The sequence below is a fragment of the Protopterus annectens genome, chromosome 6.part0 (assembly GCF_019279795.1).
Source record: "Protopterus annectens isolate FY-2018-M chromosome 6.part0, PAN1.0, whole genome shotgun sequence".
Classification (NCBI taxonomy): Eukaryota; Metazoa; Chordata; order Ceratodontiformes; family Protopteridae; genus Protopterus; species Protopterus annectens.
In genome coordinates this window covers 868,901,917-868,924,146 of record NC_056737.1, presented here as the reverse complement: position 1 = coordinate 868,924,146, position 22,230 = coordinate 868,901,917, and the positions used below count along the sequence as shown (strand labels likewise).

General features: G+C 40.7%; 1 protein-coding gene across 3 annotated transcripts in view; it reads left to right on the top strand.

Annotated features, from left to right (window-relative positions):
- Positions 1–2,714: 2,714 nt before the first annotated feature.
- The window catches only part of WDR20 (WD repeat domain 20), a 798,308-nt gene continuing 778,792 nt past the window's right edge, over positions 2,715–22,230 (top strand). Inside the window, exon 1 of one of the 3 annotated variants that reach the window (XM_044074541.1) lies at positions 2,715–3,069. In XM_044074541.1, the coding sequence (XP_043930476.1) occupies positions 2,806–3,069 (264 nt within the window). In that variant the 5' untranslated portion in view covers positions 2,715–2,805. The remainder of the gene's footprint in view (positions 3,070–22,230) is intronic. The other 2 variants (XR_006365229.1, XM_044074540.1) reach the window with 2 other exon arrangements.

The window sequence follows — 22,230 nt, the reverse complement described above, 5'->3', positions numbered from 1 at the left end:
TACTTCTACCTGCTAACACTTTTAGGAGGTTAATGCTTAAACAGCTTTACCCCCTATTCCTTATGTGATAAGAACATGTAAATTTTTTTTTCACGTGTTGGTCTATTGTATTTACTATAAAAATGTTTATAATTTGTTTTGGATTTCTCAAATTTGTGAACTGTTTTATATTGCTATTGTTTGATTCTTGTATCTTACAGGTTCATAGGTGTGTACCAGGCTAATAGTCCTGGAGCCTTTACAAGCCTAGCCCATAGGATTACCCTGGCATTGTGCCACCCGACCTTAGATCCCAGTGCCTCTGTCGAGTAGAGCCACTGGAGTGATCCCTGGGGTGAATTTTCTATTTCTCATCCACTCATCAAGATTTCTCTTGAAGAGGGCCAGTGAGGTACTCTGTTTGACATGTATGGGAAGTCTATTCCATAGCATGGACAGTCTCTGGGTTATAAACGTGTCCCTCCAGCATGTTCTGTTGATTGTAGCAATGAGGTTGAGTTCTCTGGAGTGTATGATGTGGATGGATTGGGATTTCTTCAGCTGTAGCATTTCTAACAGAGCTGGGTCAGACATGGTTTTGTAAGTCAAGCAGAGATGGTCTCTAAGTAGGTGATACGAGACAGAGAATAGTTGGAGTTTTTTTTAGTCTGTCCATATAGGATAAGTGTTTAAGGCCTAGGATCCTCTTTGTGAGGTACTTTTGTGGCTTCTCCAGTTGTTGCAGATGTCTAGTGAGGTACATGCCAAATGGGGCATTGTACTCGATGATTGGCCTAATGAGGGAAGAGTAGAGGCAGACAATGACCTCTTTCTTCCTGGATGCAAAACCCTTAGTAATGAGATGTGCAACACAGAAGGACGTTTTGACCACAGTGACAATGTGGTGGTCAAAAGAGAGGTTGCTGTCAACCTGTGTTCCCAGATTTCTTATAATGCCTTCTGTGTTCGATGGACTACTATTGATGTGGTAATCCATGGGAACCGTGTTTTTCCAAAAGGGGATGATGACACTTGTATTTGGCATGGAGCTTAAGGCCATGGTTCTGACACCAGTCGTTGGTCTCAGTGAGGCCTTTCTGTAGGATGTCAACATCACTTGGGGAGTTAATAATAGCTCCCAACTTTCAATCGTCTGCAAACTTTGTCAGCCAGAGTCCCTTTGTGTTGGCCTAGACTTCAGAGAAGTAGATACCAAACAAGAGAGGACCCAGGACCAAACCCTGTGGGACGCCACTCGTGACCGATTATCAGTCTGACTTGGAGTCCGCTACTTTCACACTGTGGGTTCTATCTGTGAGCCAGTTTGCAACCCACCTAGTGATATAGGGGTTGATGCCTAACTTAGTGAGTTTTTCTGTGATTACTGAGTGGGGAATGGTTTCAAAGGCCTTGGCCAGATCACGGTAGGCTGTATGAATCACCTTGCCTTCATCCACAGCTCTGGTGACTTACTCAAAGAAGTCGACCTGGTTGAGCAGACATTATGTACCCTTCACAAAACCAAACTGTGTGGGAACCAATGTTTGGAGGTACCCTATATCCTTGTTTATTAGAGCAATGATGATGCGTGCCGTAGCTTTGCATATCAGACTCGTCAGGCTATTGGGGCGATAGTCGCTCCTCCTTGTGGAGTTTATTTTTACTTTCCTTATTTTCATAAAATTGTATAACTATTTTGAGCTTTTCTCCTCGGGTCTCCACTGAAAATCTTTAGCTCAGTTGGGCCAAGCCGGTTAACAAATGTCAAATAAATAAATAATGAGAAGATACAGTAGGAGATTGCTGAGTGGACGTCGATATTGGCATTTCGGTTATGCGTTCAGGCAAGGGCTGTCACACTAATTTATGGAGCTGTAGATGTTTCGGACTTCAAATACTTCTCAACCGTACATATTTCTGCTTCATATTTTTGGTCCATTTTTCTTAAAAGTGTGTTTTTACCGACAAATCACTAGCAAATCGATACAGATTAAAGTCAGAAAATGACGACAGACGTTTGAGTTTCAGACTTCATACTCTTAAAAAAGTTCATGTCAATACAAAACCTGTTACTCTATCAACTTTCTAAGTTTGTAGGAGCAATGTTTAAAAATTGGCCCTATTTGTGAGCCTTTGTTCCCCGTTATTTATAGCTTTGTCCAGATTTCTTGCTCCGAGAGGTTGAGCGAGTATGCGAACAATGATTATTCGAGCTTTTTAGAAAAAGTGTACAAACTGAGCAGTCCAAATGATAGCAAAAATACGAACGTGCCCGAGTATAACCCTGATTAGGGCGAAGGCTGTAGCCACCGAAGACACAGAATTTAACAAGAAAAACTACGGAAAATCTGCGCAGGTCTTAGCAATTATCATCTACTTCCACTGTATTAATAGGTGCATAACCTTTCACAAATGCGAAACAAACTCAGGAGGTTTGCTTTCTAACTTCATATGCATCTCCTGATATTTTACAGCTGTGCAGTATCTACGTACCCACGCGCCACAACAAAAGAAAGAAATTACTGCAGTCAGGACTACTCAATCAGTGATAAACTAAGTTTCCGAACACATTGCAAACTTCAGCTGTCTGCTGGTGTGACTCAATGCACCAGTGGGAGGTCAGGATATCCCATTTTTTTCGTACTTCAGTAATGTCACATACAGTTCACGTCTACCAATATTAACCTAGCATTCTCGTTACGTATACGGATCTCACTATTCTACGCAACACATGCACACACACGCAAACATTGTAAACGAAATTCTAGGAACATTTTTCCTAGTACGCATGCGCGCTGTATTAGATCCGGGCTCAGAACAGGATGAATGCTAACTTCCAAGATGGCGGCGGAGGGAGGAGGGAAGGAGATGAACGAAATTAAAACTCAGTTTACCACCCGAGAAGGTGTTTATAAACTCCTCCCGCACTCGGAATATAGCCGCCCCAATAGGGTGCCTTTTAATTCACAGGGATCTAACCCTGTCAAGGTGTCTTTCGTCAACGTTAATGACCAGTCCGGTAACGGGGATAGGATTTGCTTTAACGTGGGCCGGGAGCTTTACTTCTATATCTATAAAGGCGTCAGGAAGGTAAACATGGTACTACTTTCCACACAACTCTGAATTTCGTGTTTAAACTCGATGGACTCATGCTGTATGTTGTGGACGCTGCTTATTGCTTGTGTGGTTCATGCACTGCCACCTGTTTCACTGGATTTCAGGTGTCTTATGAGGCAGGCCTGCTTTCACCTGCTGCACTTGCTTGGGACATCACATCTATTGCAGAATGTCACTGGTAAAATTAGAGTATACAGTTCTGGACTTACTGTAGCTCTGAACGTGGTCATTTTGGACGCTAATATTTTTACGTGCTGATTTTGTTTAATTGTACTGTGACGCTGAGATATGACCCGCAGTGTTGTTGGAGCTGTTCGCAGAGATTTATAACTTAAGTAACCTTCACGGATATGTCACTTTGGAGTTGCACAGTAGAGCATGCACGGGGAACGCTCTTGCATCAGCTTTAAATGTTGGTAGCGTTGTAGACTTATAAACTAGACGTGATATACACGTTATCCAAATCTTGGCTTGTTCTGCAGATTTAAGTATTCGGGGTTTTAATTTTTAACTGTTTCTGAAAGCTCCCGGTGTCACTTGTATTTGTGCACAATCTAATGGAGAAACCCGGAAGTAACTCTTCTTGCAGTTACACTGCAGCAGCAATGTATCTGGTTCTTCATTGTCATGGGTGCTGCGGGGGTTGAAGGGAGCTTTTATAGCTATGGTAAAATAAAGCTTGTAGTTGTGTTTAGTACTGTTACTAAAATGCTAGCATGTTGTTTTTTCAGTGATGAGTATACAAAGCGATGTGTAGCCATTTTTATCGTACGTGTATGCTGCTTTGAAACCGTTTTTCGCTCAGTTAAAGCTAAAGAAAGTTTGATAGTCTGTTTGTAAACATGTTTGTTTAGTGATATAATCAGTGTGGGTAATTATTGGCATTTGCGGTTTAGGAAGGACTAATGGTTGTTTTGTACTACATTGCATACCAGTATTAATGAGGATCAGAGGATGTTCATTTTCAGCATTGTTGATCAGTCATGGTGCAGGTGACGGGGTTTTCAGGAAGAGGCTTTGTGAGAAGGTAAGGTTTGCCATGAGTAATTTAAGTATTTTAATGGAGCAAGGTTAAGAATACTTCCCAGAGCAGGTGCAATAGATCTGTTTCCATTAGCTGTATTTACTTGCTAGTAAAAGGTTTGAATAAAGTGTTTGGCTTTAAGGGTGGGTTGGACTTCTTTGAGAAGGTCTCCAAAGCAATGTATGAGGGGAAAACGGTGCATGCTACCTACTTGGACCTGGCTAAGGCATTTGATATGACACCCCACTATTTTATCGTTGCAAGAGTCACCAAGGTGGGCATAAACCCCTACGTAACTCGCTAGATTGCCGTCTGGTTCACAGGACCCAGGAAGTTAGGATTAGGCTTGGTGAGACCGCCTCCACTAAGAGACCTGTCAGCACTGGGGTATCTTGGCTCCATTCTTGGACTGCTTCTATTTGGCATTTACTTTTCTGAGGTAACAGTTAATATGAGGGGCCTTTGGCTAACCAAGTTCAGGTCTAACACAGATGACTGGCGCTAAAGTCGCTGATTAAAATTTGATTTCATTAAGTGCATTGTAGTGCTTTTTCAGAAAAACTGCCACCCAGGCTAATTACTCCATCGATAGCACACCCCCAAGTTTTTACCTGGTAGTCAGGGATCTGGGAACATATGTAGACAGGGATCTGGTCTTTGACCAACATGAGGCCAAGATGGTAAGAAAATCCATTCTGTGTCACCCAGCTTATAAGTAAGGGCATGTCATTCAGGTACAAGGAAGTCATAGTACCACTTCATTTGGCCTTATCACACCCATCTTGGAGTATAATATCCCCTTCGGAAGGTACCTGACCAGACATGTGTAACAGCTGTAATGCTCACAGAGGTTCCTTAGCAGGAGAATCCAGTGTATAAACACACTGTCCTTTACGGATCACCTTAAAGACCTGTCTCTATACTTGGTCTTCTACAGGTTACTGAGAGGTGATCTATGTCTGGCATACAAGGCGTCTTCAGATCCAGCTCTGGTGGTCTTTTTTAAAAAATGAACAGCATCACAGACACTACATCTAATTAGATTTTGTTTGTGATTTAAATAAGGTATATTTGAGGATCCCTATGCTCTGGAATAACTTCCCCATCCATGTTAAGCAGACTTCGTCCTTAACCCTATTTAAGCATAACCTTGACCAGTAGATAGGAAATTCACTCCGGGTCTGCCCCATATCTGTGATAGTTTGGGCATTGTTGTCTGCCTCTGTCTAACATACCCTCCTATATAACCTCTAGAAACTTCCTAATAAATCCGCATGATACATACAGATACAACTGAGTTGGGTTGCACGGCTAGGCTATAAAGTCCCTGGTAGTCATTAGCCTGTTTGTTTGACAAGATGGGAAAAAGAACAGTGACTGATTACTGAACTATAACTAGGTATGAAAGAGCAATGGAGGATTCTGTTGTCATTTTTTGATAGCATAAGTGTAGTAATTTGTTTCTCGGAGGTCCCTATCAGTCCCCCTTTTTATGACCTGTAAACAAATGTACATGTATGGTGGATTTTGGAAGAGCAAGCATGTACTGGTAGCTATATATCTATGTATATTATGCTTATATGTTTGTGTATTTTGTGGTAGTTTTGTGAATTTTTATCTTTTTTTAACCTTGCTAACTACCGTCAGAGAATGAAGGCTTTGGAGTTGTTTATACTAGTGTGGGCATACTGCTGATCAAACGTTTTTTATTTTTTTGCAAGTTTGAGACACTTCTCAAAAGGTGAACAGTGAGTGTTTTCACATTCCAATCTATGTCCTATATTATTAACTCATACCTGTTAAAACTGTTTGGAGGAAAGTAGATCATATTACATACAATATTTGTACCAGGTTCTAGTTTGTGATGAAAACAGCACTGCTTACCCAGTGCTTGCTCTTTTTTTGTTGATAAAGAGTGAGGATGTAGTACCCCAGCATTATTGCTGTTGATGTGTATCAGGACTATTTTTTGCAAATAGGAAAGTATGCCTTTTACCATATGTGTAAAATACAAGGTTGGGCACTTTTGAAATGGTTCAAGTGAAAGTGGTGTAATTATTTAGAAGCATTTGAGAAATGATTTGAAAGCCCGCTTGAAACAACTTGTAAAATGATATTTAAACTATTTGTAGATAGCATATCTTAAGTATCAAGTAAACTAGAAGAAAATCTGTAGTAGAGAACGGCACTCTGTGGTATGCCATCAGTAATAGAAACATCACTAAGTATTTTTGAGTCTGATCAAACTCAAAATTTAAAATGCTAAGAGTATTTGTACAGAACACCAGGCATACTGCAGTTGCTGTTAAAAATTGAACTACCAGAACAATATATAACTTGCATGGAAAGTATCAAAAACAGTACTGCTCTTGTCTAGATGAAGTATTGCAAATGCTTAGCACAGCAGTTCTTTTGAGGAGAGAGTATCGGAATTTGAGTGTACTTAACATAAAAAGAAATAGTGCTCTATTAAAAATTAGATTTCCTTATACTTAAGTTTTTTCTTTATTTATTTCTTCTCCACAAGGTCTCTGGGGTACAGAAAATTAACTTATTGGTTTGTCAGTGAAATTTTCTGAGATGTTGTCTGTGATAATGTTGTAGTTTAGGTGCCCCTTAACAGTATCACCAATTTTTTAAACAAAATATTTTTTCCTTTTTCCAGTTTACTTGGCATGTTCTTAAAACTACTGTGTTTTTTATGCTACCTTGCCTGCCCTTTATGCAGCAGTTCTAATATACTGATCTGCATTTTAAAAGTAAATATAATGTCCACCAGCCTAGTTCCTTCTTAGCAAATACAAGTGTGACACTTTTTTTTTTTTTCAATAGTGTGCATTTTTGCAGAGGATTGGGCCTAGTAGTGGCTTCCCATTATTTGTGGAGGCCTGGGTGTAACGGAGGTTACAGAATAAACCGCATGCAATTCTCATACAGGTAGACAAAAGAGCCTTAGCCTTAGACTGTAGTAATGTGCCTCTATACTTATTTCATAGATCCCACTGCATGCATTTTGGCCTCTCTTGCTATTGTTTCTTGCAGTATTTGCAGTTCTGTAGGCTTCTGGCCTTCTGTAAGTGTCCTGCAAGTAGGGCTACTCTGCATCCTGTGTAACAGGAGCCTGATTATTATTTGTTTCATTCTTTAATTCCTTACCAGCCTTTTTCATATGCAAAGTTCATTCTTTTAAAATGCTGTATTCTTAAGCATTTTTATCCTTTTTAAAATGTGGTTTTACATGTACTGTCAAACCGGAATCCTGGTACTCCTGTAAATGTTATGTGGAGCTGTGGTCTTAATCAAATGGTGTGGTGCATAGCTCTCAACAGAACTAGCAACAAATCCCTGAAATAATCAGCGATTCTTTTAAAATATTAGTACTTTTGAGACATTGACAGAATAAGAGGATGTGATTTTAACATGCATTTTCTGATTTAAAAAGTCTGTACAGATAATTATTGTCATTTATTAAGTGTGCTTCAACTTTTTTTCCCCAAGAGTCACCAGTTTTAGGACGGATTAAGAGGGACAGAGTAAGTTTGAATCGAAATTAGTGACACTTGAGAGGTATGGCTGTGGTAGATCAATGGAAGAGTGCTAGTTAGAACTAGAGAATGAGAGGTGTGATGTATATAATTGGCAAGGAAATAATTAGATGCATGTCTTGTTATACTGTTTGTTCCCTAGGTCACCTTAAAGGAGTACAACAGGTTTGTAAAATTCTTTCCTCAACTTCTCTGCCGTTTTCCTCCCTATTTACAGCTTCCTGCATAAACTAACAAGAATACAGCGTTTAGAACATAGAAATCCCCCTTGGTTCTCCAATCCAACTCTACCTTAGCGTACAGGAATGTTTTCACTTTTAAAAACATTCTCTCGCGTTTCAGTTAAGCTTCCAGGAGTCCCCCAATTACTGACGCCATCGCGGCCTGGCAGTGAAGGTATATTTTTTTAACATTTCCTTCCCCTGAAGTGACATTACCACAGCCGGCCTCTGCTTCTCAGTGAAACAGTGAAACCCACCCATTCTGTGATGTCACAGCTGCCTTGTCTCCCCCCCCCCCCCCCTGGCCTTGGAATGCTCAAATACAGCTGCAGGACGTAGGGAAGTTCTTGTCATGTTCGTGTTTCTAGTACACAGTATTTTGCAATCGGAACCTGTTTTTCCAAGCCTTGCCTGTATCAGCTTATCCTCGTGACCTGGTTTGTAAGTCAACTTTTTTTTTATAACCAAATTCCACGATCGTTGCAGCTTAATTTCTTCTGCCTTGTTTTCTTTTACTAGAATAAGGCTTTACAAATTGCCGGTTTTGTGTTTTGCTTCTGTAGTGGATTCACGGTGTGCATGTGGTCTTGGTTGATAATAGCAACTGATTTATTGTAATTGCTGCAAATGATTTGCAAAAGGTGCATGTGTTTTTGTGTGCATAACTGCAATCGTAATCTACCTAGCTCTTTTTACACTCGCTAAGCTGTTTTTGTTTTGTTTTTGTAACACTCACTAAACAGCTTAACGAATGTAACAGAAGGGCTAGCTAGATTGCGATCACGCAGTTTTGCACCCAAAACACGAGCTGCTGGGGTCCATAACTGTTATTACTGTCAACAATCTGTGCTGGGTGCATGTGTTTTTGTGGGCATAACTGTGATCATAATCTACCTAGCCCTTTTTTTACACTCGCTACACAGTGTTTTTTTTTTTTGTAACGCTCACTAAACAGCTTTAACAAGTATAACAGAAGGACTAGCTAGATCATGATCGCAAAGTTACCATGTGCTGTTGTCAGTCCGCACTGAAAGGAGAAGAAAAAACACTGGGGAAAAGCATCATGAGACTTCATCCGACTGGGGTACTGTCCTTGTAGATTGGGGTTTAATGCATGTAAAACATACAACAATCAGCCCACATTAGATCTGCAATGAAATAGCACTGCACCAAAGCAGTTATGGTTGTGTTAACTTGGCGGTGTCCTATTCGACAAGGGATTGCCAATCTTATTTTTGCCCAGTTTCTACTTTAGATTGATATAGGACTGAGTATAGAAATCCCTGCAGGACTGACTAAGCTGTTGCAGAGCTTTACCGTTGAGGCGCTGAGAAACCAGCCGGGTGACCTGCTCGAATTCGCCTTGCAGTACATCAAATTGAAAGAGAATCTTAAAGGAGCAGGATGCTTCCTCTTAGACTCGATGTGTGTGTTTGTCATGCCTGAGGTTATAGTTTGTGTTTTTAATTTCCAAAGGCTACGTGGTAGTAGGAATTAACATTTTTATTAGATTTTAGTATTGCAAGTATTCGAGTGACCCCCCTCCCTCTGTTGCAAACTCCACTGTTTGAATTTCAAATCAGAACTTGATATTCAGCCCCTGCCAACAATCATGCTAGGATAGCTTATGCATTTACCGAAGGATGTGCTCATGTGTTGCACACTTAAAGCTCAACTGTACTTTTGGATCAGTTTTTTAAGGAGGGGATTGTGAGTGCCTTTTGAAGAATGATTCTGTCTCGGGAAGCTATACAGTTTGGTTTAGACACACTATATTTTTTTATCTTCTGTCAGTGTTTAGAATATGTAAATCTGATGTTCTGTGTAGGTCATGTCTTGCATTTTCTTTCCAAATGCATCTCTGCTTCTTTTCTATGGCCATGTCCTAGAGGGGTATTTGAGGTGATATTTTAAGTGGGCTTTAGCAGAGATGACTGTCAAAGAGTCTCCATCCTAGTTATACTAAATGATTGAAAATATTAAAAAGTCAAAGTTGCCCTGGCAAAAATGCCAGTGTTAGTCACCAGAATTACATGAGATGCAAAATTGAGGACAGAAAGCTTCCGCATCTACTTTAGCTTATTTTGGGAAATACTGCTGAACTTTGCAAAACAGTACATAAATGTGCTTAGGAGGCAGCTCCACCCGTAATACTGTTTTTATTATCCTCGATTTTGTTGAGTTATACTGTGCTGTACGCTGTCATGTTGTTTAACAGACCTTAATTTTGTTGTACAAGTCTACTGTGTTCTTTCTGTAATAAGCTGCCATGTGTTTTTCTTGGATTAGAAAATACTTTTACTTTCTTTACTATTGTAGTAACATTGCTTTCTAAAATTGTCCAACTTGATCTTTGAGGCAAGGAATAGCTGTGATCTATCCTGGGTTATCCCTTTAAAGGCGGGACTGTTGGGTGTGAAGTTCATCTTATTGACAAATGCAAGAAGTACCTGTGTCCCACATGTGCATGGGGCAGTAGCTAAAAGCTCACTTCTGATTCAGTCGTGATTTACATAAGTAGCTGTCTGAAAAACTTGCTTAGATATTTGACTTGTATGGTCATAGTCTCAGCTCATGAATGGTATTAAAGTTATGCAGTCTGACTGGAAAAAGGCTGGTCTATCTAGATGGCTTATGTTTGTGGTTTATGGCCGCTAACAGTGTGATTGTTAGGGCCTTTGCACCAATGTTAAATAAATTTAAAATTTTTTTAAAATGTTCTGAAATGAACAGTTGTACTAGTGCTGCATATGTTTTGCTTCATTGCTTACTGGAAAAGTGTACAATGTGTTTATGCTAAATGAGGATATGCAGCCAAGTAATGGACACTGAAATGGCTGCTGAGTTAGTAGGTCCACCTTATGGGGTAACTTGTGGTGAATGCCTTTGGCTAGACATTGAAAGAGGGTGAACAAGTTTTTCCTTGGGCAATTGACAGTCACTAGCATGATTTCTGGTTGGTCCCTCTTAAATTTCAGGAGGACGTTTTGTATTACTGGTGTGGGGGGGGGGGCATATAGGAACCTCCCCTTCCATAGAAAGCTGAAAGCATTCACCCTCCAGGCTAGTGTAGTGTGATCCCTGATGCAGAAATTGGATAGTTGTCTGTTATGGGGGGAGGCTAAGAGATCCACTTGAGGTGTGCCCTATGCCTAAGAAGGTTTCCCTGTTCAACATCCATTCTTGAAGCTGTGAGGGTGTTTTGCTGAGCACATTTTTATGGTGGTTACCATGGGGTGGGAGGGTTGGAGGGTGATGGGATTGTCAATGTGATTTAGTTTGTGTTGGAAACTAACCAGGGAGTAGTTGACTATTGGTGTCTATCAACGGTTGCCCATGTTAGTAGCCAACAATCTGTGCTAGGTGCATGTGTTTTTGTGGGCATAACTGCGATCATAATCTGCCCAAGTTCTGGGGCCGAAAGGTGTTGAATGAGTTATAGCCTGGTAGTGCAGGGGTGCCTTGCTGCTGCTTTGAACCAGGTCTCTGTTACAGCACAAGTGTTGATTTTTCTCCATTTTAAGGAGTGCTTCCAGTGAGTGCATTTTGAGATTCAGACCATTCTTCCTGAAATGGGGCAATAAGGAACCAGTCTTCTAGTCATGGAAGCCATTTGTCCTAATAAGCCAGTGGTGGGCTGCTACTACTGGCATGTGTTTGGTGACTACCTCAGGGAGACTGACTTCTGAATACTGCTTTAACCTGTAGCTACCCATCCTGGATTCCTCTCTGATTTGTGTCTCTGCATCATGCAGGTCTGAACAATGCGTGAAGCATACAACTATAGTCTCTACCAAGACCATTATGAACTTTTCTATCTATGCATGGTAGTTAGGCCAGTAATCCAGTATGGGTCTGAAGTCGTGTTTGATCTTGGGCAGAAAAGACCTTGACCTCTCATCAGGTGGGACCTCCAGGATGGCCCTTTAGTATACAAAATTCACTTTGCCATTCTGCTCGGTGAAAGTTGCACACTTTAATGCCAGTGTTGCACACTGTTGCATGTTAACTTTCAGGTTCACTGAAGGCCTTGTTGGCTCTCTTTAGCTTGCTAAGCTGGCTTGCCTTCATAGCTGGTCTTGCTAGCTGTAATTATTCCAGTTATTTTCGCGTGTAGTTTTGACTACTAAACTGTTATTCTGAACGTTGCTCTGACTCTTATCCTGATTTATGAGTTTATTTTGTTATATACCATGTTAAATTTTGGATTCAACCCATGTGTCTTGTTTTTGCTGTTTGTTTAGGGTTTACTTCCTGTGGGTACAGCAATCTCTATGCAGCCATTTGCATGTTTGTACAACATCACCAATGAGGATGTGTGACAGGGTGGTTGTAACATTAGCCCATATTGGTCAGATGTAGGTACAGTATGTTTGAACCTCTGGTTGAAGTGGACATTAAGTCATCATTAAATAAAGTCCAGGAAATGTGCCTGCAATTTGGAGGCAGTGTGTTTCCGAGCCATTCTAGGTCAGTCGCCCATGAATACAGCGTTTGGTTAGATGGAGCGTGCCTCCACTAGGTCTATTCTTGTGCCATAGATGATGACCTGAAGCTTGCTCGGGTATGGTAAGGGATACTCTCCAGTTATTTGAATGTGGGTAAATGACAGGGTGTCATCCGGTTTGAAAAATATTGAAGAATACTTGCTGCTAATGAAGACTGATACACATTTCCACCTTGTGTCCCAGCCTCATGGTCTACATGTGTGCAAGGCAATTTAAACTTGCACTGACAGACTAAATTCTGTGGCTTTATATACCATGTCTGTGTAATGTCACAAGTCCGATGTTTCTGTATTCACTACAGAGCTTGTAGGTTGTGCAGTTTCTTCTTTCCTTCTGATTGGATTTGCATTGCCATTATTTTTGTCACTGTCGTGATGTGAAATCTTTCAATGTGTAGTTGTTTTGTTTAGCACATGGTCATCGGTGATTGTGCTACAGCACTTGAAAGCAGTGGTAGTAGCACATCGGGGAGTGTATTTGCTCTTTATGCATATGGCCGTGGGTTCTAATACCGCAACTTGCAGATGGATAGGAAATCATAAGTTGTACTCTAATGCTGGGTGCTGCAGTCGCGACTGTCTTAGTTTCTTTGGTTTGCCATTCATTCCCTATTGCAACGTTATTTTTTTACTGTAACCAAGGCAATGTATTCGTCAAAGGCAGTATGCACACAATCTGTAGATGAAACACTGAAAGATAAAGGTAATGATGCACAAATTTAGGAGTATATCTGAAAATGGTGGATTTGTGTTGGCAAGGAAACACCCAAGCATTGTTGGCTACATGAAGGGTACTTCTGAAAAATCTTACCATAACCACAGATGTCCTTCTCTTCCATCTTGCAGTAGTTGTGGTGTGGAATTTAGGTTAGCAGGTATTTAGTAATTTCCTTGCGCTCAAGCCCTGTACCATTGCTCACAGAAACGCGAGCCTGAATCCTCTGCCTAAAATGTGCAACTGCTTTCCTTTGCAAATTGTATCACTGTTGTCTGTTTAGAGTTTAAAAGCCGTGTTAGTATCACATCAGGAAGCATATATATAGATGCAGAAGGCTGTGGGTTCTATTCCCACAGCATGTAGATGGATTGCTGATACTGTGTTGGATTTTGAGGGTGGAGTGCTGCAGTTTTGAGCATCTTCTCCTTTGGATAAGATGCCTAGTAACCATGGACCTGTTTTACTTAGGTTCATAGGTAGGTACTATGCAATCTGCCCGAGGGCATTTATAAGCTTAGCTAGAGTGTCGGCTTTCGCCACCCCATTGATTGATCAACTGAGCCTCTGGCAAGCAGAGCCAATGAAGTGATCCCAGGGGTGTATTTTCTGTTAGCCATCCACTCGTTGAGGTTTCTCTTGAGTGTTAGTGAGGGGCTCAGCCTAATGTAGTTAGGAATTTTGTTCCAAAGCATGGGGAGTCTGTGACAGTAATCTATTCCTCCAACATGTTCTGTTTATTGTTGTGGCAAGGTTTAGCTCACTAGAGCACGTGGCTCGCAGTGATTTTGACTGTGGAGCATATCTATCAATTCTGAGTTGGACATTAGCTTTGTAAGTCAGGCAGATATCACCTCTGAGTAAGCGATATGGCATTGAGTACAGCTGGAGTTTTTCAGTTGGGCTGCAAAGGACATATGTTTGAGGCTATTAATTCTCTTGGTGAGGTACCTTTGTGGTCTTTACAGCTGTTGGAAGTGTCTTGTGAGGTACATCCCAAATGGGGCATTGTACTGTGATGGGTCTGATGAGTGACGAGTAGAGGGGCACTATAACCTCTTTATTTCTAGATGCAAACCCTTTAGTAATTAGATGGGCCACATAGAAGGATTTCCTAACTACTGTGGAAATATGATTGTCAAAAAGATTGTATTATTTTTGTTCTAAAGATTGGTATGTATTGATAAAATATATTAATATATGTTTTCTTTAATGTGCCGTTTTTGATGAGCACATTGTTTTACCAGTGTAAATTAATTAGTACTTTAGTTAAGCATTTATTACTTATTTAAAGAAATAATTAGTTATGGCATCCTTCAGTTTTTGAAAACTTAGACATGAACTAAGATTACATGTTACTAACAAAATGGAAGCATTTTTATTTGCAGAAGGAACTTTAGATAACTGGGTGTCAAATGAAGCAAATTATTTATCCAGATATGTTGGGGGAATTGGTCAGGTTGGGGTGGATTTACTGTGTATGTGGGAGGAAGTAATCAGTGCTTTAAGGTCAGATGAAGTATTAAATGATTTTTGTATATCATAGGTAGGTACTAGGGCCTATAGAAGCCTGGCCAAAAAGGTACCCTGGCTTTCGCCACCCAAGAAAATTATTTTCCTGTGCCCCTGTCGAGCAGAGCCACAGACGTGATCCCTGGGGTGAATTTCTATTTCCCATTCAATCATCAAGATTTGAGTGCTAATGAGGAGCTTTGTTTGATATAGATAGGTAGTTTGTTCCAGAGTATGGGAATCTATCCCTCCAGCATGTTCTGTTTAGGGACCTAAACCTTGTCACCACAATAGAGTGTTTAGCTTGGAGGGATTGGGATTTCTTTTAAGTGGAGCATGTCCAACAGCTCTGGGTTTGACACAGCTTTGCATGTTAGGCAGAGACAGCCTCTGAGTAGGCGATATGCGATGGAGTAACGCTGGAGTTGTTTTTTGGGACTGTCTGTGTAGGGCATCTGTTTGAGGTCGGTAATCCTCTTTTTGTGAGGTATTTCTGTGGCCTTTCCAATTGTTCTAGATGTCTTGAGGTACATACCAAAAGGGGCGGTGTACACTATAATGGGTCTAATGAGTGACTAGTAGAGGGGGGGGAAATTACTTTTTTTTTTTTTTTCTGGATGAGAAAACTTTTGTGATGGTGTGCCACGTAGAAGGATTTCCTGACTACTGTGGCGATGTGATTATCAAAGGAGAGACTACTGTCCACCTGTGTCCCAAGGTCTCTTATCACACTTTCGGTGTTAAGTAGACTACCACCTATGTGGTAGCACATGGGTACAGAGTTTTTACCAAAGGGTATGACTATGCACTTTTTGGCATTGAGGTTGAGGCCATGGTTTTGACACCAGGCATCTGTCACAGTGAGGCCCTTTTGTAGGATGTCCATATCATTAGGAGTTTCGATTATGGCTCCTAGTTTATTCTAACTTCGTTGGCCAAAGACCTTCTGTGTTATCCTGTACTTCAGATAAGTAGGTAGGACCCAGGTCTGAACCCTGTGGTACTCCACTTGTCACTGGTCTGAAGTCAATTTGGAGTCGGCTACTTTCACGGTGTGGGTTCTGTCAGTGAGCCAGTTGGCAACCCATCTTGTGACATAGGAATTTATACCTAGTTTAGTGAGTTTCTGTGATTCCAAAGTGGGGGATGGTGTCAAAAGCCGTGGCGAGATCTCGATAGGCTGTTTGAACAACCTTACCCTCATCTACGGCTTTGGTGACTGCTTCAAAGAAGTCAATCGGGTTTAGGAGACCAGATTTGTCTTTTACAAACCCAAACTGGGTGGGGTTCAGAGTTTGGAGATTACCAATGTCTTTGTTTATAAGTTCCATGGTGTTACGTTCCATGGCCTTGCAGACCAGGCTTGTTAGGCTAATGGGGCATAGTTTCCGGGGTCCGTAGTGGCTCCCCCTTTGTGGAGTGGGATAACCATCTCTGTGCGCCATTCAGTGGGCACAAAGCCTGAGGTGAGGCTATGATTGAACATGGTGCTTAAGTGGTGTGCCAGTTCATTCTGTAGTTTATGTAGAACACTGCCTGGGATGTTGTCATGTCCCGTGGATGCTGTGTTCTTAGCTTTGGAAAGTTTTTTACCTGTGCAGCCGTGATTACAAGAACTTTGCATTCTTCCGGTAGAGAGATGGGCCTTTAGGGGGTGAGGGGGGGGGGTAAAGTTAGCACTGAACCTATCTACCAGGATGTTGGCGATGTCAGTTGGTTCTGTATATTTAGTGCCATTGTGCTGTAACTCAAGCAGATCTGAGTGTTGCCATTGAGATTCTTGACATAGCTATAGAATGCTTTGTGATTGTTTTTAGAATCGGTGGCGATTTTTGTTTTCATAACTAGCTTTGGATGGTTTTATGAGGGATCTCAGCTTCTTACTGAGGCTGACCCGGGAGTTCTTCAGTCATGGGATTTTACTGTTTTTTGCAACAGTTTCTTTCCTCTGTTTTAGAGTTTGTTTATGGCAGAAGACCACCAGATTGGCTTCCTTTTTTTGGAGGATAGCATCTTGGTTCTGTTGGGGATAGCGCGATCCATGCACTCGTGTAAGTGCTTATAAAGTGCATTGGTGTAGGATTCAGCATTGTCCGTCTACATGGGTGTCGTGAAGTTTGGCACGTTTGTCATAAGAAGCGTGAAGTTGGCTTTGGAGAAATTTTTTACAGTGGTTTCCCTAATTGGGGGTGGGATGTGGATGTCCAGGCTTATTAGCTTGTGGTCGGATCTGACCAATGAGGAATTGACCTCTGGTGTGGAACACCGGTTGCCCATGTTAATGACCAGGTCTAGGATATTGCTGCCCCTGGTGGGGGTGTGAGTAAATTGATCCAAGGCGTTGGAATTTATGAATTCCAGAAAACGTTGAGCAAAAGAGTTGGTACACGAGTAGTTTTCCCAGTTAATGGTGGAGTAGTTGAAATCGTCCATTATTAGGGTGTTGTACTTTAATACTTTCCAGTGCATCAAGAAATGAGGAGTGGGAATCCTGGGGCATGGTGGGGGATATGTAGCAAGTTACAATTTGGATTGCGGTCGTGCCCAGAGTTAGTTGCACTTGGATAATGTCAGGTGCATTATGCTGAGCAACTAGCCTGGAGGTGTGGATATCCTGTAATGAATATGGACATGCCTCCACCTTTAGTGTTTTGGGCCAGGTTAGGTGGCTGAAAGGTGTGGTGTGAATATATATGTGTATAGCCTGGGAATGCAGGGATGCTCTTTGGAGCTTTGAACCAGGTCTCTGCCACTGCACAGATGTCTATGTTCTCCATTTTAAGGAGTGCCTCAAGTGAATGCATTTTGAGGTTTAGACTTCTAGCATTGAGTAGCATTACCCTCAGATTTTGCTTGCTTGTACCTGATACGGTGGTGGATTTGTCATTTGAACCTTGCCTAAAAAGGCGCTATAGGGCTGGCAAGTGCCTTAGCCAGTATCCGGAATCCCAAGGGCGATAGGTGCAGGCCATCTGTGGCAAAGCATCATGGTCTGTCGATCATGTCATCCCAGGCTGACAGATACTGGATCCCCTTAGAATGACACTAGAAGCTTAGCCATTTGTTGAAGTCAATCATTTTGTCCTTGTACTGTGGTGGTATTCTGGGTGATGGCAGGTTGCTACTCAGGGCTAGGGTCATACCTGCCCCGGGCTACAAGATCGGAGACCACCTCCATGTCTCTCTCTATGTAGTCCAGGGAGGTACGTCTCTGGTCATTCACACCAACATGGACAATGACAGAAGTGTGTGCATTATGTGGCACATCCTGACACCCAATGGGCAGCTGACAGCGACTTTCTTCTCGTTAGGCTGGTGAGTGGAACATCAGTGTGCTTGACTATAGAGTCACCTATGACTATGGTGTTGAGTATGTTATGCCTTATGGGCTGTGGTTGTGGCATACTACGTTTGTGGGCTATGTCTCATTTGGGTTGTGGAGGTTGCATGCGTTTCTGCCCTGGAGGTCTCTGTTGCTTGAGCAGATTTTTATTGAGAGCCTTCGCAAATGTAGTTGTGTGTTTTGTGTTGCTATGTGTGTGTTGGTGGTGTAGGTTTTGAGGGACTATGTGATGTGTGGTGCAGGTGTTTACCTTCTCCTCTTGACTGTCTAGTCCATTCTTGGGTGAAGAGACTTTGCTTCCAGTTTGGCTATGTAAGTGCCTCTCTCACAGGTTGTAGTGTTGGGTGGTAGGAGGAGAGGGTTGTCTGTGTACCTGAGGCAATTGCTGCATTGCCCCAAGATACCCAGATTCATCAGTTAGGAGAAAATGCAGGGAGCTAACCCTTAGACATGCCTGGATAGGTGTTTATTTATTTATTAAATACTAAAAACTGTTTTCCTCTAGACAAGTGAGCAAAGTTGAGTGCTGTAGTAATTTGTAGCTTATTTATTGCTTACGAGTTCTGAGCAAGTGCTGAGATCAAAGAAACAGATTTGAGTGCTAAAACTAAAAAAATGGCTAGTTCTAAGGGAAAATTTGAAGAGCAGACTTCATGCATCACCACTTAGCTAGGGTTAAACTATTTCTGGCACTATAAAGTGTATTTTTTTTTATTTTTTAATATAATGGTAGCAAATGAGCAAACTGATTTAAACAAATTAACCAATAAAAAGATGAAAACTGAGCCCCATTCAAGCAGTCTTAGATCAGACAAGTTCTAACTGCACACTCCTGCCACTAGGCTGCAGGGGAACCTTCTCCAAGAAAAGATGGACTGGATTAGTGCTCTAGTTATACAAACAAAACTAGATTCAGCAGGTCTGAATTTAGTCTATGCTATAGCAAACAAGGCGTACCAATTTCAGAAAAAAACAGTTCAAATAAGCAGGCACAATAAGCCTTTAACCAGAAACTCCCAGCTTAGAAGGGCAGAATCTGCCCTCTCCTCCCACAAGAGTGCAGACCACAAACCTTCTTAATGTAAAATAACTGGCCTGAAGCCCAGGTGCTTAAACCAGAACTAATGCACTTTTAGAATAAGACACTGAGCCTTCAATCAGCAATTCCCAATTTAGAAGGATGTAAGCTACCTGTCCTGCCACAACAGTGCAAACCGCAAACCTTCCTAATGTAAAACTACTGGTCTGAAGTTAAAGTGCTTAAACCAAAAGGCTTAGAATAACAGTTACAATTTAATCAGGCTACTACCAAGCAGTAATAAATGCAGCAGAATAAGTACAATTATTATTTATTTATTTTTTTTTTTTGTAGTAAAGTGGAAGGAGGAGCAGAGGAGTGGGTTGGCCTTCTCAAATGTTCTCTCTGTATTAAGTAGAGTGAACACCAGACTGGGAGGGGTGTCCCAGATCAAATTTACAGTAGGGGTGTGCAATTGCAAAGCCACCAACTATAACAACTCTACAGGAATAAGGTGGGAGGGACGGGGAAAATCACTTTCAGGACAGATGAGAAACATAAAACGATGCCAGAAAATATATAAAATTTATTCAGTCAGGCAAAGTTAAGACAAAGCAGAACTCTGAAAGGTTAAAATGCCAAGAAACATACTTATCAATCAGCAGTATATTTCCAGATTGTTTGAGAATCACACCATCTAGAACACCGGGAGTTTCCAACAGTGTATGCAAGAATTTATAAACAAACTATTTTAAAATCGGCAAGCCTTGAAGCAATCGGATAACACGTTAGACCAGTTTTATAAACACCACCTCAGAAATAGGGGGTAAGCAATTTCAGGACAGATGAGAAACAAAACAGTGCCAGAAAATATATAAAATTATTCAGTCAGTCAGCGGAACTCTAAAAGGTTAAAATGGCAAGAAATATACTTATCAATCAGCAATATATTTCCAGAATTTGAATCACACCAGCTATAACACCAGGAGTTTCCGACAGTGGATGCAAGAATTTACAAACTATTTGTATGACGTTTGTCCTTTGCGGTTGCTGAGTTTTGCACACCCCCCCAAAGGATATCCATTAATATGGAGTAATTGACAGTGTTCATCTCCCCTTACATACTTGTCACTTGAAGGTGGATCCTTAACATGGTGACATTTTATTTTATTTGGTTCTATTAACTGGGATAGGCTGACTGAGGCCCCCCCAAAGAAAAAGCCCCGTAGGAAAACAAAGTAGTTTTAACAAGAAACTAAATGAGAAAATGTTGATGCTTTGAAATTAATCCTTTTTTTTTAACCTTTTATTAAATTATCGTTTGAGACATAGGCAAACATACATTAACAGAAACAAACCATTTTAAAAATTTTTCCATTTAAATACAGTGTACGTCACATATATTTTCTTTGCTGTTATCAGTCTTATATTACCAAAAAATGTTGAATTCTTTCCTTCCCTTAAATCTCACTCCTCCTGAACGTTATGCATTTATTGCTCACCCAGTTTCTATTTACTTCTATGTAATTTGCTTTTTCCATTTTCTAAAGATTCCTTTTCCAGTTTTTATTTCTGTTATAATAATCAGTAGTTCAAGTACAGTTGGTGTAGACTTTGATTTCCATTTGCTAGTAATTGCTAACCAGAATTAAACTTAATAAGGCATTACTATGCCTAGGCAATTCAGATCTTGTATCCATCTGACGATAATTATTTCCTTACTTGCAGCCATTTGTTCACCCAATATTTCCGATAGAGTACTGTGCACGGAATCGTTAGTCTGCCAACTCATTGCACTCCCAAAAGATATGTTCCCAATTATGTCTTTCATCTATGTCAGGTCTCCAACATTTGTTATCTACCTGAGGAAAAATTTCTTAAAATGAAAACATTTTTTAGACAATTCAATATTTACATATTAACATTTGTGGTGTAAAATACTTTCCTATCTTTTTAGAAAAAAAAGTGAGAAGTTGACAGCATTACTTTTCCTGTAATCTAAAAGGATTGCAGGTTTTTTTTCTTTCTTTACTAAAAGAGGTACATAAAGGTGAAAGATTGGATATTATTAAAAGTAATAAAATACAGGGAGATCTCTTAAGACTTTCATGTATGGTAGGTAACTTTTTTTTTTTTCTCTTCTTGAGAGTATCTAAGGTGGGAGTTATCAACATTACTTTTAATTGCAGTAAAGAGGATGCTTGGTATTGTGGTCAAAGTGGGGCTACAGAGAAGTGAAACATTGTGTTGAAGTTTAAGAATATTGGCTTAAGAAACAGTGGTAGAAAAGGGAGGATTAAAACAGAGCGAGAGAATCGGTGTTACAGTATAGAGAGTACTGGTGTCAAAATATCCTGGAGTGGTTTCCCTGTTTTATGGTTGACTGAGTGATGTTGCATATTGCATGGTTTTAGATCAGAATTACATAAAAGGACAATTCCCGCTGTCTGTTAATGAATTTAGTATTTTGTTTAAATAGCTTCATTATTTGTCTCTATTCTAATAGCTTATGAAACGCAGAGTAAATGAAATTGTTTTGTTCTGTTCAGCAAGGAAACCTTTCTGTCTTGGTCTTTGGATCAGTGTTTCGGCCTTCTTCCAAAAAGGGCTTTATGGTTTGTGTTGCTGTCTTTGTTCTATGATCATACTACTTGCGAATGAGCTACTTTTGAAGGAACATGTGCGGACCCTTATGGTATGTCAGACTTGTAGTCTTCTGAGCAAGTCACATTGACACAGCTGCTGATTTCTGGTGATGTACACCACAAACTATATTATTATTTTGCCTTTGCTGTAATTGTGTGTACTGTCTTCTAGCAGGTGCACTGCTACTATAGAATGCACATCTCTTGTGTAAATAAGAGTGACACTTTTGCTCGTCGATGCCTTTTGGGACTGGAATGCAGTTATCCTGGCTGTTTGTCAGCTGACTGGAGTTCATCAGCCGGTAAGCACTGTAGTCCTATCGGTTTTCTAAGATGGATGTATAAGAGGTTGTTCTGTTAATGGTAGTTTACTGTGGACCATGCTTTTAGTTTCAGGTTGCATTTTTTTGTGTTGCTGGACCTTTCTCGGCTGTTACATTGCTTTGTGTTTATTTTTCATTTTGCAGTGTTACAACTTGTGTGTGATTTTATCGCAGTTATGGAAGAGCAATAAATAGTTGATTTCTGTTTACAGTTTTAATGTTAACTCATAAATATTTCAGCACGTGTACACTTGTTTCATGTGTCTAGCTCAAACTTGAGT